The 16,542-nt window shown below is 42.1% G+C and overlaps 2 protein-coding genes across 2 annotated transcripts; both read left to right on the top strand.

The window, feature by feature from the left end:
• The first annotated feature begins 925 nt into the window (after positions 1-925).
• Positions 926-7,128, top strand: mterf4 (mitochondrial transcription termination factor 4). Its single transcript, XM_061979709.2, has 4 exons — positions 926-988; positions 2,514-2,916; positions 2,982-3,166; positions 6,525-7,128. Exons 1-4 carry the CDS (start codon positions 962-964, stop codon positions 6,918-6,920), a joined length of 1,011 nt encoding a protein of 336 aa, XP_061835693.1. The 5' UTR covers positions 926-961; the 3' UTR covers positions 6,921-7,128.
• A 232-nt stretch (positions 7,129-7,360) lies between these two features.
• Positions 7,361-12,807, top strand: LOC133618895 (probable G-protein coupled receptor 148). Its single transcript, XM_061979710.2, has 2 exons — positions 7,361-9,096; positions 11,293-12,807. The coding sequence occupies exons 1-2, from the start codon at positions 9,070-9,072 to the stop codon at positions 12,265-12,267; spliced, it is 1,002 nt and encodes a 333-aa protein (XP_061835694.1). The 5' UTR covers positions 7,361-9,069; the 3' UTR covers positions 12,268-12,807.
• Positions 12,808-16,542: the final 3,735 nt, after the last annotated feature.

Here is a 16,542-nt window from a genome sequence, read left to right as displayed (position 1 = left end):
GTTTTTATCATCTTCGTCTTTTAGCAAAGGTAAAACCGTTTTTATCTTTTAACCTTTTTCAACAAGTCGTGCATGCTTTTATTTCAAGTCGCCTGGACTACTGCAATGCACTTTATGCTGGCATTAGCCAAAAAGCTCTCTCCCGGTTGCAGTTAGTCCAGAATGCGGCAGCACGACTTTTAACAGGGGCCAGGAGACGCCAGCATATAACCCCAATCCTTGAGAGTTTGCACTGGCTCCCTGTTCATTTTAGAATTGATTTTAAAACCTTGCTGTTTGTTTTTAAAGCTTTACATGGACTGGCACCTCAGTATATCTCGGACCTCATCCAAACTTACAATCCTGCGCGCGCTCTGAGGTCCGAGAGCCAGCTCCAGCTCGTGGTGTCCAAGACGAGACTTAAAACCAGGGGAGACAGGGCCTTCTCTGTGGTCGGCCCTAAGCTCTGGAACACTCTGCCCCTCCATGTTCGAACTGCTCCCACAGTGGAGTGTTTTAAGTCTCGTCTTAAGACCCACTTTTATTCTCTGGCTTTTAACACTACGTGAGTTGTGTGGTCCTCTGTTGTCCTCTGTGTTTTTAAAATTTTGCTTTTGCTTTCTATTTACTGTTTTAATTGGTTTTACCCTTTGAAATTGTTTTTAATCACATTTATTTTATATTGTTTTTAATTGTGTTTAATATTGTTGTGCAGCACTTTGGAAACATTTTGTTGTTTAAATGTGCTATATAAATAAAGTGGATTGGATTGGATTGGATTTTCACTATTTTCTTCATATGGTTATAATTCACAAACGTAATATTGGAACCATTTAATAGAATGCGCAGGATTTTTAGTTATATTTCATTTTAATTAACGTGTTTTGAAGGATGTGTGTATTAAAATGAAACCAGCGTCAAGGCGGAACATATTTTTCCTTTTGCTGTTGATGCACGGAAGTTAATTTAGAACGGACGGAAAATGAACGCTCGTGTTCCCTCACGGCAGGTAAGTAAATACAACAAACCACTACACGTTTAATGCAGTTTCTTTAATAAGTATGTTTTTATTTGTATTCTTCTATAAAATAGTGATGGAAAATACTGGCATGTTGCACTTTTAACCGCTTTAACCTTCGTATAGTGATGGGTTGATGAAGCCTCATGAAGCGTTTCGACACATTGCAAAACTGTATTGATACTGTGTCGATACCGTGTCACTAAATACTGACATCTGCTGGACATTAAAAATCCCTACAGGCAACCTATGGACCGACTCAACTGACACTGATTTTATGACCTAGTACAGTGGTTCTCAAATGGGGGTACGCGTACCCCTGGGGGTATTTGAAGGTATGCCAGGGGTACGTGAGATTTTTAAAAAATATTCTAAAAATAGCAACAATTCAAAAATCCTTTATAAATATATTTATTGAATAATACTTCAACAAAATATGAATGTAAGTTCATAAACTCCGTGAAACACAAGCTCAGGGTTGTCACTAAAATGTCTGTCAAAAAGAACTGTGAAAAGAAATGCAACAATGTTCAGTGTTGACAGCTAGATTTTTTGTGGACATGTTCCATAAATATTGATGTTAAAGATTTTTTTTTTGTGTGAAGAAATGTTTAGAATTAAGTTCATGAATCCAGATGGAGCTCTAGTCTAGTACAATCCCCAAAGAGGGCACTTTAAGTTGATTATTACTTCTAGGTGTAGAAATCTTTATTTATAATTGAATCCCTTATTTATTTTTCAACAAGTTTTTAGCTATTTTTATATCTTTTTTTCCAAATAGTTCAAGAAAGACCACTACAAATGAGCAATATTTTGCACTGTTATACAATTTAATAAATCAGAAACTGATGACATAGTGCTGTATTTTACTTCATCTTTTTTTTTTCAACCAAAAATGCTTTGCTCTGATTAGGGGGTACTTGAATTTTAAAAAAATTCACAGGGGGTGCATTGCTGAAAAAAGGTTGAGAACCATTGACCTAGTATATACAATAATATAAAGCAAGTCATTGTATTTCATTTAGGATTATTTCATAACTTCATTTAAATAAAAATATATTTTTTGTCTTTTTTAGATACAGTCAATAAATAATGTGAACATGTATCATAACATGGAAATCTAAGAGAACGTGTTGTGAATGAGGATGCTTGTGGACCTGGAAATTATTATTCTTATTTTTTTACACATTTTTATAAAAAATAAAAAATAAAAGTTTTTCCAACGTATTCAATTTTAGACGCTTTCTCTTCTTAGTTATTATTTCTCGGCTGTAGAAAAGACCCGCTCACAGGGCACAGAGGAGGCGTCAGTGCGACACAGTTCGCGTATCGGTCACGTGACCAAAACAGCTCATGATCGGTCACGTGACTTTCTAAAAGCGATACGCGCACCGACACAGGGTTTCGCTCTATGAGCTCGACGCATGCGCCGATGCATCGGTGTTGCCGGACCCATCACTACCTTCGTAGTGCCCACCCAGCAGTGCTAACGTCTGACTATGGCACTTTCCCACAGGTTCTTCAGTGGATTATAAGACATTCCACCTCGTCTTTATTCAGCCCCCATCACTCAGGGAGGTGGCTGCGTCGTCCATGCGTCCAGTCTAGGTTGTGTTCGTCATTACTGACAACTTCAACCAGCCATGATCCAGTTCCCCCTCAGAGAGACACAGCGCTGTCCCTGCAGTGTCTTTCTGACATGGGCTTCACAGACAGCCAGGCTGAGGAAATCTATGAAAGCGTGACCAACCCTGCAACTGCCAAGCATTGTTCATCAACGCTCACAGCTTTGTTTGTATTGGGCCTCAACCCTTCCTCTGTGGTGAAGTTACTGAGCAAATGTCCTGAGCTTTACACCACCAAGGAGTCACTTCTTCAGCAGCGCATCACCAACCTGCGCAAACTCGGTTTAAAGGAAGGTGAGATCACGTCCATGACCCATTTTTTTAACACTTGTTTAAATGCATCCATGATCTGTTTATAGGTAGTCTTCAGAGAGTGGTGGCCCACTACCCTGCCATCCTCACTGTGCCCGTGAAGACTGTCAAACATGTGGTGATGGTCCTCAGAGAGAAGTGTCTGTTCACAGGGCAGCAGGCGACGGACATCCTCAGGGACAGTCCTGCTGTGGTGCTGGAAGACCTGACTCAGCTGCAGTACAAGTTCCAGGTGCGGATGAACGTGCAATTGTATCCATAGTAGGGATGATGTTCGAACCCGGTCTCCCGGTTGCTCGATAAGAAAAGAACCGATTCCATGGACTCGAATCCCTTTTTGATAACCAGTTCCCGTTATCGAGGCCACTATAGTAAAGAAAAAGAGTTGGTTCTTTATTCGAATCCCGTCTCACAAGAAATGCCCTGTGGCACATCACAGGAAATGACATAGCTTAGTCATTAGACTGAGCTACGTCATTTCCTGTGATGTCACACAAGCAGCAAAAATAATGGACCGGAAAAAACGCCTCAAGGCATGGCTATTCACCTATAGTGATCACAGACACAGGTTGTTTTTGTGTTACTGTATATATTTGTTTTTCTGAAAAATCCCACTTAATATACTTTGGGTAACAACAGTCAATATTTATTTATTTTATTTTTTTAGGGGGGGTAACAGTCAATATTTATTTATTCATTTCATTTTTTTCTTATAAAATAAGTGAGCTTTTGTTAAACCAAATATTGCGTTTTTTTCCATATACAACAACCTATCTGGATTCGATAAGAGAATCGATAAGGAATCGGTTCGATAATGGGCTCGAACTCGATCATTTCTTATCAAACATCATCCCTAGTCCATAGCGCTTTGTTTTTTTTTTATTGCTTGCACAGTACATTCTAAAAATGTAATTCCATTGAAAAATGAGCAAAATTAAAAAGTTTAAATGTTGATACCGGGGAAACTAATAATAATATGCTTTGTAACCTCTGACACAAATCCAAATTGTCTTCTTTGTTTATCTAAATTTGATTATTTTCTGGTTTGCTAACAAAAAAAGTATTTTATCAAGCTGGCTCCCTTAGCAATGAAGTTTACATTTGAAGAGCAGAACGAATAATTATAACAATATTCACGTAAATGAATAACTAAAATTGGTCTAACTTTACAAGATTAAGGCGGTACTTAGTGTAAAAATGTGCTACCTCTTGCACTTGCTGTGTTTGAATTAGTAATTTACATGTTGTATACTAGAATCGAATAGAATGCCTTTTATTGTCACTATACACAGGTACAATGAGATTAAAAGCAACTCCAGTATCAGTGCGACAGTCTACAAATATGCAAAACAGGAAGGAAAGAAAAGATAAATAGTACTAAAGCAGGTAAGGTGCACAGTCCGGTCCTGAGAACGAATGTTCTGAATGTGTTGTTTAAATATTAAATATTACACTATATACATATATACAGAAGCATTCAGACTGTGGGTGGAAAGTAAAAATTGCACACAGAGAGGTGCTAAACTATAAAATCAGTGCCTATGAGAGTTCACCGTGGTTATGGCTTTAGGGAAAAAACTGTTCTTGAGTCTGTTTGTCTTAGACCTGATGACCCTGTAGCGCCTTCCTGAGGGCAGCAGGTCAAACAGGTCAAAGTCAGGGTGGGAGCTGTCCTTGATAATGTTGGTAGCTCTGCTGAGGCAGCGGGAGGTGTAAATGTCTATCAGGGAGGGGAGAGGGCAGCCGATGATCCGCTGTGCTGTCTTTACCACTCTCTGGAGCCTCTCCTTGTCTGCAGTGGTGCAGCTGCCGTACCATGCTGTGATGCAGTATGTCAGCAGGCTCTCAATGGATGAGCGGTAGAAGGTCAGCAGCAGGTTGGAGTCTAGGTTGTACTTCTTGAGGACTCTCAGGAAGTGCAGCCGCTGTTGAACCTTCTTAGTGATGGCAGTAGTGTTCTCTGACCAGGAGATATTGTCAGAGATAAGGATGGCAAGAGACCGGAAGGTGTGGACCCTCTCCACACACTCACCCTTGATGTAGAGGGGGGATAGGTCAGTGCTGTGTTTCCTGAAGTCGACGACAATCGCCTTGGTTTTCTTGGTCTTCATAGCAAGGTTGTTCTCTGAGCACCAATCTGCAAACTTCCGGACCTCCTCTCTGTAGGCTCCTTTGTCCTCCTTTGAGATGAGTCCAACCACCGTAGTGTCGTCCACGAACTTCACTATGAGGTTGTTGTTGTGGGTCGGACTGCAGTCATAGGTGTAGAGGCAGTATAGAAGAGGGCTCAGCACACTGCCCTGTGGGGAGCTGGTATTCAACGTGCGGGGAGAGGAGGGGGCCGGTTGGAGAGAAAATCCTTAATCCAGGCACAAGTGAGGGGAGGGAGTCAAATTTTGTGATGAGGATGTCCAGTATTATTGTATTAAAGGCAGCACTGTAATCCACAAAGAACATCCGGACGTAGCTCTGCTGTTGCTCCAGGTGTAGAGCAAAGTGAAGAACCACAGTGATGGCATTCTCAGAGGATCTATTCGCTCGATATGCGAACTGGTAGGGGTCGAAATCTTGGGGGAGATAGTCCTTAATGTGCTGTAGAACCAGCCTCATCAGGTATTACAAAAATAGACCTAAAAATGAACGATTATCAATCTTCACCAAGACGTCACTTGATTGACATTCACGGCACCCGAGGGTCTTGTGAGATGACAAAAAAGATGAAGATAAAGGCGAGGGACACTTGTTATTTCAACACTCTTGCGCCTTACCTGCCGTCAAAAGCCTAAAAACCGACCGCACAGTTCTTGTCTTTACAATAAAAGCGCTGCTTCATCCTGCCTGCGCTAAAAAAATAAAGAGTCTCAGAAAGCTGGCGTGCACAAGCTAGCAGGCTATGGAGTTTGCCGCCAATGTATTTTTTGTAAAGTGTATAAAAAGGAGTATGGAAGATGGACAAATAAGATGGCAAAAAGCAACCACTTTCATGTGGTATTGGACAGAAAGGAGGACGTTATCATCACTACTGTCTGATTCCAATCAATGCAAGTCATCAGAATCAGGTCATACACCAACTTATATTCTTGTCTTCATGAAAGAAAGGAATGTTAAACATGATTGTATTATCATTAAACACCTTTAACTTGTTAACAAAAACCTCTCTTTCATAAATAAATCAATCTAAATTATATACAGTCGCAATCAAAAGTTTACATACACTTGTAAAGAACATAATGTCATGGCTGTCTTGAGTTTCCAATAATTTCTACAACTCTTATTTTTTTGTGATAGAGTGATTGGCGCACATACTTGTTGGTCACAAAAAACATTCATGAAGTTTGGTTCTTTTATGAATTTATTATGGGTCTACTGAAAATGTGACCAAATCTGCTGGGTCAGAAGTATACAAGTGTATGTAAACTTTTGACCACGACTGTATATGTGCATTGTAATGATTATATTTAGCTGCACATAACCTTAATGTTTTTTTCCTGCACCAAGTAAAACCTGCCTACCACCAGGGTAACATGTACCACAGTTTTAGAGTCAATGGTATGGAGTCTTCTTACCCACGCACCACCATGTTTCCACAGTATGTCTACTTCCGAATGGGCGTCAAACAATCAGAGATGGTCAAGAACAAATTGTTTGGTTTCTCCCTGGACGACCTGCGCTGTCGTCACTGTTTTCTGGAGCGCCGGGGCTTATACCAGACCCCCGACAAGAAGGGCCATACCACCATCATTAACCCCAAACTGGACAGCATCCTCAACGTGAGTCTGGACACCTTCCTGACGGTGGTGGCCCAGGTGGCGTCAATGGAGGAGTATGACGTCTTCCAGAGACTGATGGCCAGAGAGTGGCAGGAAGAGGAGCGTCACCACGGCGACGTGCAAGCAGAAAGCGACGAGGACGAGGAGGAGGAGGAGGAGGAGGAAGACGACTTTGAAGGCAAGGATAGTTATAGGAAAAGAAAAAAGAGGATATAAATATTTAAGTAGAATAATGTTACACACAAGTATAGTTTGTCAAGAATATTAGTTTGCACGTTCAACTGATGCTGTTGATGTGACTAAACGTTAACTCCTTTTCTCTGTCGTTTATTCGTGAAATATTAGGACTTCATTCTTGTAAGTACAGTCAAGGTCACACTGAGAAGAAAAATAATAAAAACTGCAGAAGTAAAGTTTACATGTTAAGAGAATCAATAAATATTACCATAGTAATGTAAATGGAGGACCCACATTTGTTATTTATTTGACAAGATTACAATTGTAATGGTATTTAAAGACTTGAAAAAATGGCTAATTAATAGTAATATTATGGCACATTTACTGTGATCAATATGCATTATCCTAATCAAATAAAGTTATTAAATTCAATTCAATACACCAACAAAACTCAAATTGACGAGAATACTTGATACTTTTAACCTATAACCTTTTATTACACGAGGCTTAAAATACTACTTTCTTACTTACACCTGATTTATATTCAAGAGTCACATTTCTGACACTGATCATTTCATTTAAATATGTCAAAATATTGTACAGTCCTAACAAAAGTAAAGGGGAAAAAAATCCTGCACCTTCATCTAGAACAGGGATGTCAAACTTGTTTTCATTGAGGGCCACCCCACAGTCATGGCTGCCATTAGAGGGCCGCTTGTAATTGTAAATAATTCATGAAGTCAAAGTTAGAGTACCAATGATTGTCACACACACACTAGGTGTGGTGAAATGTGTCCTCTGCATTTGACCCATCCCCTTGTTCACCCCCTGGGAGGTGAGGGGAGTAGTGAGCAGCAGCAGTGGCTGCGCCCGAGAATCATTTTAGTGATTTAACCCCCAATTCCAACCCTTGATGCTGAGTGCCAAGCAGGGAGGTAATGGGTCCCATTTTTATAGTCTTTGGTATGACTCAGCCAGGGTTTGAACTCACGACTTACCGAGAGCTAAAATCAACAAAGAGTAGCCTTGCATAGCTCCCCTGCTGCTCTAGGTGGCTCAGAGCAGTGTGGAGGGCTGTTGCGATAGCATCCTCTGTAGATCTATTGGCCCTGTACGCAAACTGGTGAGAGTCCAATGCAGGTGGCAGATTTGAGGTGATGTGCCCCCGGACCAGAGTTTCAAAGCACTTCATAATGATTGGTGTAAGTACCACTGGACGGTAATCATTCAGGCTGTTTACTGCAGTTTTTTTTGGCAGTGGGACAATAACCAAGTCCTTTAGACAGGGTGGGACGATGTACTGGGACAAGGACTAGTTGAAAATCCTGGTAAAGACAATAGCCAGCTGGTCTGCACAGGTCTTTAGTACCGGTACATGTCCAGGTATGCCATCCGGTCCAGCAGCTTTCCTCGGGTTCACCCTCCTTAGTGTGGGCACAGATCGGTTGACTTAATTTTACTGCAAAAAAACAAACATTGGTCGGGTTTTTTTCAACTTACAGTAATATCCTGAAAAAGAAAAAAAAAACTCCCTAAATGTTACAGTAAAATGTATTGGTCATTTTTATAGTGTACAATTTGATGGATAACTTGCTTCAAATTCATAAGTTAAGCAGATATTTAAGTATTTATTTGGATTTAGACCAAAAAAGTTAGATAATATAATATTTGTTGCAATATTGGACACTATTTTTTTCCTGTCAAACTAGAAAAAAAACCCTAATATATTTTTAGAAAGAAAGAAAATAAGGTATTTTATTGACACATTATTTCCAGGCTTTTGCGGGCCATATAAAATGAGGTGGAGCAGGCCTTGAGTGATATAGTTTCACCAAACTGTCAGTCTGTGACCTGATGTAGGTATACTTTTTGTCAGATCCTACCACATAATTAACAATTGAAAGTAAGTCAAATAAAAAAACAACAAAGGTGAGGTACATAAATATTTCCAGAGGTTTAATTTAAAACAATCCAAAAATCACACAACTTGCCTTATGAGTGTACAAGAATACGTGCGGCTTGCACCTAATAGTGGAAAAGCTCCACCCTGTTGCTACGTGACCACCAAGTGGTTGTAGTCTTGTCACACGTCCAGAATGTTTTGTAGGAGTCAACAAAGAAGACATGAGATAAGGGACAAGCGGCAGAAAAACACCTGGTGATTTACACAAGACTCCTGCCTTAATGGATGTGCCACACACATGGAGGATGTAAGGTAAGAACTTTCAATAATCTGTCAATAAGTCTGACTGGAAACTATTGATCCAGAAGTTTTTATCTGCATAATATAGTGAGGACTGTGCAGTAAAGCTCAAAGTGTTTGTTCCGATTTATATTTGCAAGCAATGCTTCTAATTGACATAGAACAGGGATGTCAAACTGTTTTTTTATTGAGGGCCACATCGCAGTTATGGCCGCTTTTTAACAGTGAGTCATTTTATGGACTTGCCTATGCATTTTATTATTAAATATATATTTTTACGGACACTGTAAAAAAAAATCTGTAGATTTCACAGTAAAATTCTCGTCACTATTTTTTTTATGTAAAATCTACACATTTTTTAAACATAATACAGTAGATGGGGGGGAAAAAAGTACCCAAAATGGTACCACAGTTATTTTACGGTAAAATACTAGCAGCTTAGTTGCCTGAATCTTACTGTAAAATTCAAGGTAGTTTGTTCAACATATTACTATAAATAGAAAAACAGTACCACTGTTATTTTTTTATTCTGGCAAATGAGCTGCCAGTTTGTTACCGTAAAACAGGGGTGTCAAAGTGATTTGAGCTCAGGGGCCGCATGGAGGAAAATCTGTGCACACGGACTATTAAAATCATGGCATTAAAACTCAAAAATAAAGACAACTTCAGATCGTTTTCTTTGTCTTACTTTGGCCAAAAATAGAACAAACCCATTCTGAAAATATTACAATAAAAAATATAGAAAAAAATACTGGCAGCAGTAAAGTTTAGATCCATGAAGGAAAGAAGAAAGTGAATGAATGTTTATAACTGGTTGTGTCCTGAGCAAGACACTTCACCCTTGCTCCTGATGGGTGCTGGTTAGCGCCTTGCATGGCAGCTCCCTCCATCAGTGTGTGAATGGGTAAATGTGGAAGTAGTGTCAAAGCGCTTTGAGTACCTTGAAGGTAGAAAAGCGCTATACAAGTACAACCCATTTATCATTATTATTTATAACTGAATACATTTACATAGGCATAAAAATGTTTTCTTTTGTATTATTTTTTTAATGAATTAAGTAACATTTATGACAACCTTTTTCCAAAACACAATATAGAATGTGAGATATAACAGGATAATGCATACATTTATCATTTGTTTTCAAAACACTTACAAAAAAGTGGGACCCCATTGTTATGACTTGATGGGGTCCCTGGGACCCCATTTTGAAAATTCCTAGCTCCAACACTGATGGAGTATTGGTGCGTGCCTGCGGGCCTCGACTTTGACACCACTGCCGTAAAATAACTGTGGTACCATTTTTCCATTTACAGTAATAACTAGATTTTACAGTAAAAAAAAAGGCAGCGTAGTCAGCAACATTTTTTAGTAAAAACGGTGGTAGTTTTCAATTGAATATGCTGTAAAAAAAATATCGTAATATCTATTGTTCTTTTTACAGTGTACAATTCCATGAATAACTTGCTTTGAAACCATAAGTCAAAAAGATATTGAAGTATTTATTTTATTTTAGCAAATACAAATGTGTGGATAGCACGGTTAGTGCATGTGCCTCACAATACGATGGACCTGAGTTCAATCCCGGGCTCGGGATCTTTCTGTGTGGAGTTTGCATGTTCTGTACCTCCGGGTACTCCGGCTTCCTCCCACCTCCAGATTGGCAACACTAAATTGGCCCTAGTGTGTGAATGTGAGTGTGAATGTTGTCTGTCTATCTGTGTTGGCCCTGCGATGAGGTGGCGACTTGTCCAGGGTGTACCCCGCCTTCCGCCCGAATGCAGCTGAGATAGGCTCCAGCTGCAAAAGGAACAAGCGGTAGATAAATGGATGGATGGAAATACAAATGTGTGGAAAGTATGGTAATACATTTGTTGCAATATTAGCATTTAAAAGGTATGGCATTTCATGCAGTGCATAAATATAGTTGTTTGTCAAAATGGAAAGAACAAATACATTTAGTACAAACATATGCATTGATGCATATATTCCTAGGCGTTGACGGGCCATATATGGCCCCTGGTTCTTGAGTTTGACACCTGTGACTTAGAAGATAGATAGAAGATAAGCGACTTTGGGTACTTAGAAAAGCGCAATATAAATCCCAGTTATTATTATTAAGATTAGATTAGCTAAGATGAGTACGTGTGTTTACTTTTCTGTTAGTTTAATATTCAACGTGGAATATTGTTGATGAGTGCTGGTCAACAGGAAGCCGTTGGAAGAAGAAGTCGACACTTCCAGCAAGACAAGATGACCGAGCCCCTCCTGATCGCCAACCTGACGCAGGAGTGGCTGGCGAGCTTGCGAAGGTGGCACCTGGACTTTTTCTTCATCCCCACCACCGTGGTGACGCTGGCCACCATGCTTGTCAACCCCGTCCTCATGGCGTGCATCTTGGCGTCCCGCGCCTTACGCCAGGAAACGCGCTACCTGCTGGTGGCCAACACCTTAGCGGCAGACATGCTCTTCCTCACCGTCAACCTGCTCACCGCCGTCCTCAACGCCGCCCGGGCCGAGGTGCCGTGGCTGCTGTGCGAGCTGGTCACCGCCATCACCGTCACGGCGTACTGCTGCGCCATCCTCACCGTCACTCTCATGGTGGTGGACACCTACGCCGCCGTGCGCTGGCCGCTGCGCTACCGCCACCTCCTCCCGCCCGCCCGCGCCCGCAGGATCCTGCTGGGGGCTTGGCTGCTGGCGGCGACGTACCCCCTCGCCCTGGTCGTGGTCATGGAGGTGGAGAGAGGAAACCCGCAGGAGAAGATAGCCGTGTGCCTGGTCCTCGTCTCCCTGGGCATTGTCCAGGCCAAAAACATGGCGGGGATCCACATCTACTTCTTTGTCGCCGCTCTGATCTGCGCCGTGCTCATCTTCTACTGCTACATCCGCCTCTACATGGTGACCAGGACCCAGGGCATCTGGCAGAACCGCTTCTCCAGAGCCAGGGTCACGCTGTTGGCCCACGGGGTCCTGCTGCTGCTCTACTTCCTGCCCGGCTTCGTCTTCACCCTGGAGCTCCTCCTGTTTCAGAGCCAAGACGTCAGCCAAGATGTTCGAGTGTGGTTGAGCACGGTCAACATGTGTGTCTTCATGTTGCTGCCGAGGGCCTTTGCGCCTTACCTGTATGGACTGCGATACCGGGAGATCTCTGATACCATAGTGCAGCTGCTGCATCGGCATTGAAGACTCAGACAGATCACTGTATCGTAGCTGTCTTTCATACTTCTACACTTCCTGTTCCAGCCCACGTCCATCAAGACCCCTGACTACTAAATAGACCTTCGCCTTTTCAAGTTCAAAGACATTCAGCGTCACTTAATATTAAGTATTGCTCCATCCATCTTCTTCCACTTATCCGAGGTCGGGTCGCGGGGGCAGCAGCCTAAGCAGAGAAGCCCAGACTTCCCTCTCCCCAGCCACTTTGTCCAGCTCCTCCCGGGGGATCCCGAAGCATTCCCAGGCCAGCCAGGAGACATAGTCTTCCCAACGTGTCCTGGGTCTTCCCCGACCTACCGGTTGGACGTGCCCTAAAAACCTCCCAAGGGAGGCGTTCGGGTGGCATCCTGACCAGATGCCCGAACCACCTCATCTGGCTCCTCTCGATGTGGAGGAGCAGCAACTTTACTTTGAGCTCCTCCTGGATGACAGAGCTTCTCACCCAATTTCTAAGGGAGAGCCCCGCCATCCGGCGCAGGAAACTCATTTCGGCCGCTTGTACCCGTGATCTTGTCCTTTCGGTCATAACCCAAAGCTCATGACCATAGGTGAGGATGGGAACGTAGATCGACCGGTAAATTGAGAGCTTTGCCTTCCGGCTCAGCTCCTTCTTAAAGTTAAAGTACCAATGATTGTCACACACACACTAGGTGTGGGGAAATTTGTCCTCTGCATTTGACCCATCCCCTTGTCCACTCCCTGGGAGGTGAGGGGAGCAGTGAGCAGCAGCAGTGCCGCGCCCGGGAATCATTTTTGGTGATTTTACCCCCAATTCCAACCCTTGATGCTGAGTGCCAAGCAGGGAGGTAATGGCTCCCATTTTAATAGTCTTTGGTATGACTCGGCCGGGGTTTATATTCACAACCTACCGGACACTCTAACCACTAGGCCACTGAGTAGTCCACAACGGATCGATACAGCGTCCGCATTACCGAAGATGATCTCACCATCCACTCTTCCCTCACTCGTGAACAAGACTCCGAGGTATTTGAACTCCTCCACACGGGGCAAGATCTCCTCCCCAACCCGGAGATGGCACTCCACCCTTTTCCGGGCGAGAACCATGGACTCGGACTTGGAGGTGCTGATATTGCTACATGTACAGTATAAAACTCAGTTTCATGGGGGGCCACATCGCCCTCATGATATTATTCCATCCCTCCAGGATGTTGTCATCATGCAAATTCCAGCAATCCCTACTTTTTAAAAATGCTGCAGTGAAATCAGACATTTTAGGATGCCACTATCACTAAACATAAACCTGCAAATGATTACACCGTAAGGATGTACAGTAGGAGGAGGAGGAGGAGGATTCATTTCCCCCCTATTCGCCGCGTCTTCCTGATACGTGGAGTACGGGGGGAGGGTGCACTAGCAATTTTGGCGGCTAGATTAGAAAGGAGATTAAAGAGAACGCGTGCCGAGTTCTATTAGCGTAGATACGAATGTAGGTACTACGTACAGCAAATGCTCTCCAAAATAATCTATTTTTGAAGAAATAACATTATAGGGACTCTTGCCATTTGTAAATGGCACAAAACAAACATCAATCAATCAATCAATGTTTATTTATATAGCCCTAAATCACAAGTGTCTCAAAGGGCTGCACAAGCCACAACGACATCCTCGGTACAAAGCCCACATAAGGGCAAGGAAAAACTCACCCCAGTGGGACGTCGATGTGAATGACTATGAGAAACCTTGGAGAGGACCGCATATGTGGGTAACCCCCCCCCCCCCTCTAGGGGAGACCGAATGCAATGGATGTCGAGTGGGTCTGACATAATATTGTGAGAGTCCAGTCCATAGTGTTTACATGTTTAACATGTTTACTTGACCCAATTACTGGGAAACTTATCAATGAGCTGTTTGTAATGTTAGGACCATCAGCGCTAAATGTTAGGAACTTGTCACTTTTCCCCTCGCATTTAAAAAAGCGGTTGCTAAAAAGACCTAATCTCGATTCTGACCTCATGGAAAACTACTGTCCAGTGTCGCACCTCCCCTTTATCTCTAAAATCCTTGAAAAAATTATTACACAGCTGCTAAATGAACACTTAAAGTATATCAATCTCTGTGAACCCTTTCAGTCCGGTTTCAGGGCAAATCCCTCTAAGGAGATAGTCCTCGCACTTAACACACTCTGGTCGCCTATTGTAACAATAATATTTTTCAATAAACTGAAGACGTGATATGTTATAATGCTTTTACCGTGAATACTGAATGGATCTAAACATCCATCCATGCATTTTCTACCGCTTGTCCTTTTCGGGGTCGCGGGGGTTGCTGGAGCTGCATTCGGGTGGAAGGCGGAGTACACCCTGGACAAGTCGCCACCTCATCACAGGGCCAACACAGATAGACAGACAACATTCACACACACATTCACACACTAGGGCCCATTTAGTGTTGCCAATCAACCTATCCCCAGGTGCATGTCTTTGGAGGTGGGAGGAAGCTGGAGTACCTGAAGGGAACCCACGCAGTCACGGGGAGAACATGCAAACTCCACACAGAAAGATCCAGAGCCCGGGATTGAACCCAGGACTGCTCAGGACCTTCGTATTGTGAGGCAGACGCACTAATCCCACTTCCACCGTGCTGCCCTGGATCTAAACATGTCCCTTGGAAATACAAGCAAAATGGTTTGGGGTGTAATTACACCTATCAACCACTAGTTGATCACAAATTAAAATCAGAGTTAAGTCAAGTTAAAGTACCAATGATTGTCACACACACAAAAGGTGTGGCAAAATTGTCCTCTGCATTTGACCCATCACCCTTGATCACCCCCTGGGAGGTGAGGGGAGCAGTGGGCAGTAGCGATGGCCGCTCCTGGGAATCATTTTTGGTGATTTAACCCCCAATTCCCACCCTTGATGCTGAGTGCCAAGCAGGGAGGTAATGACTACCATCCTTATAGTCTTTGGTATGACTCGGCCGGGGTTTGTGTGCAACCAAAGGGCGTTTTTTTTTTTTTTTTTCAAATAATTTGACGATGTGTTTTGTATTATTTCATCTTACAAAAATAATGCTTCAAATCAATTATTGAATGAATGATGGATGGAAGTGTCAGTGTGTCTAAAATGTTTTACCAACACCCTGCTTTATAGAGGATCTTTGACATATTGCTTGTGTTTTTATATCATCCTAAGTAAACATGAAGTTATGGCCAAGTCTTGCACGGACATGATCGACAAAATAAAAATAGGGCCCTTCTGAAAATGATCTATATCTTTACATACTGTCATTTATTTTGATATAGTGTCAAGAAATAGGCCTTATGTGTGTATCCATTATTGGTTACTGGGAGCAGGTGACAGCCAGCACAGGTGCGTTGGAATCTTCCTGAGAGGTCATGAAAGTTGACCATTTCTCAGCTGTGCTTCTGAAGATGACTACCGGTAATTACTGCATGAAGCTCACAGCACCATGTGATTTGGTCACTCGAGTGGACATTAGACCAGGTGATGTGGTCACTCCAGTGGACGTGAGGGAGTGACGTGTACACAGTTGAATAAATGTCCCCCAAACAGACGAGGCTGCAGTGCAGTCTGACAACAACAACAATACGTTTGACACATCTCCCTTTGCCAACCAAACCTGAGCATTGTCATCATAAAGTTCCAATGTTCTACCACTAGATGGAGACATTTCCCACCATGAAAGAGTTCAACCATGCATTTTCAAGTGGTTTTTGGATCCAGTCTGATGGACGACAGCAGCTTCATGGCTGTACACCTGAAATGTGTATTGACTAGAGATGTTTAAATGCGTTAAAATGTAATATCGGAAATGATCAGTATCGGTTTTTTTTATTATCGGTATTTTTATTTTTTAATTTATTTATTTGTTTTTTTTATTAAATCAACATAAAAAAACAAGATACACGTACAATTAGTGCATCGACCCAAAAAACCTTCCTCCCCCATTTACACTCATTCACACAAAAGGGTTGTTTCTTTCTGTTATTAATATTCTGGTTCCTACATTATATATCAATATATATCAATACAGTCTGCAAGGGATACAGTCCGTAAGCACACATGATTGTGCGTAATGGTGGTTCAGTAATAGTACTAACAGTTAATTTTACTAATTTTCATTAATTACTAGTTTCTATGTATGTTTTTATATTGTTTTACTTTCTTTTTTATTCAAGAAAATGTTTTTAATTTATTTAACTTATTTTATTAATTTTTTTTAAAAGTACCTTATCTTCACCATACCCGGTTGTCCAAA

The sequence above is a fragment of the Nerophis lumbriciformis genome, linkage group LG19, assembly GCF_033978685.3.
Source record: "Nerophis lumbriciformis linkage group LG19, RoL_Nlum_v2.1, whole genome shotgun sequence".
NCBI lineage: Eukaryota > Metazoa > Chordata > Actinopteri > Syngnathiformes > Syngnathidae > Nerophis > Nerophis lumbriciformis.
This window is presented reverse-complemented; position numbering and strand designations above follow the sequence as displayed.

Coding starts and splice junctions, on each gene's coding strand:
- mterf4 (XM_061979709.2), top strand. CDS start 962: ATGAACGCTCGTGTTCCCTCACGGCAG. Junction 2,917..2,981: donor CAAACTCGGTTTAAAGGAAG/GTGAGATCACGT, acceptor ATCTGTTTATAG/GTAGTCTTCAGAGAGTGGTG. Junction 3,167..6,524: donor AGCTGCAGTACAAGTTCCAG/GTGCGGATGAAC, acceptor ATGTTTCCACAG/TATGTCTACTTCCGAATGGG.
- LOC133618895 (XM_061979710.2), top strand. CDS start 9,070: ATGTGCCACACACATGGAGGATGTAAG. Junction 9,097..11,292: donor ACACACATGGAGGATGTAAG/GTAAGAACTTTC, acceptor GCTGGTCAACAG/GAAGCCGTTGGAAGAAGAAG.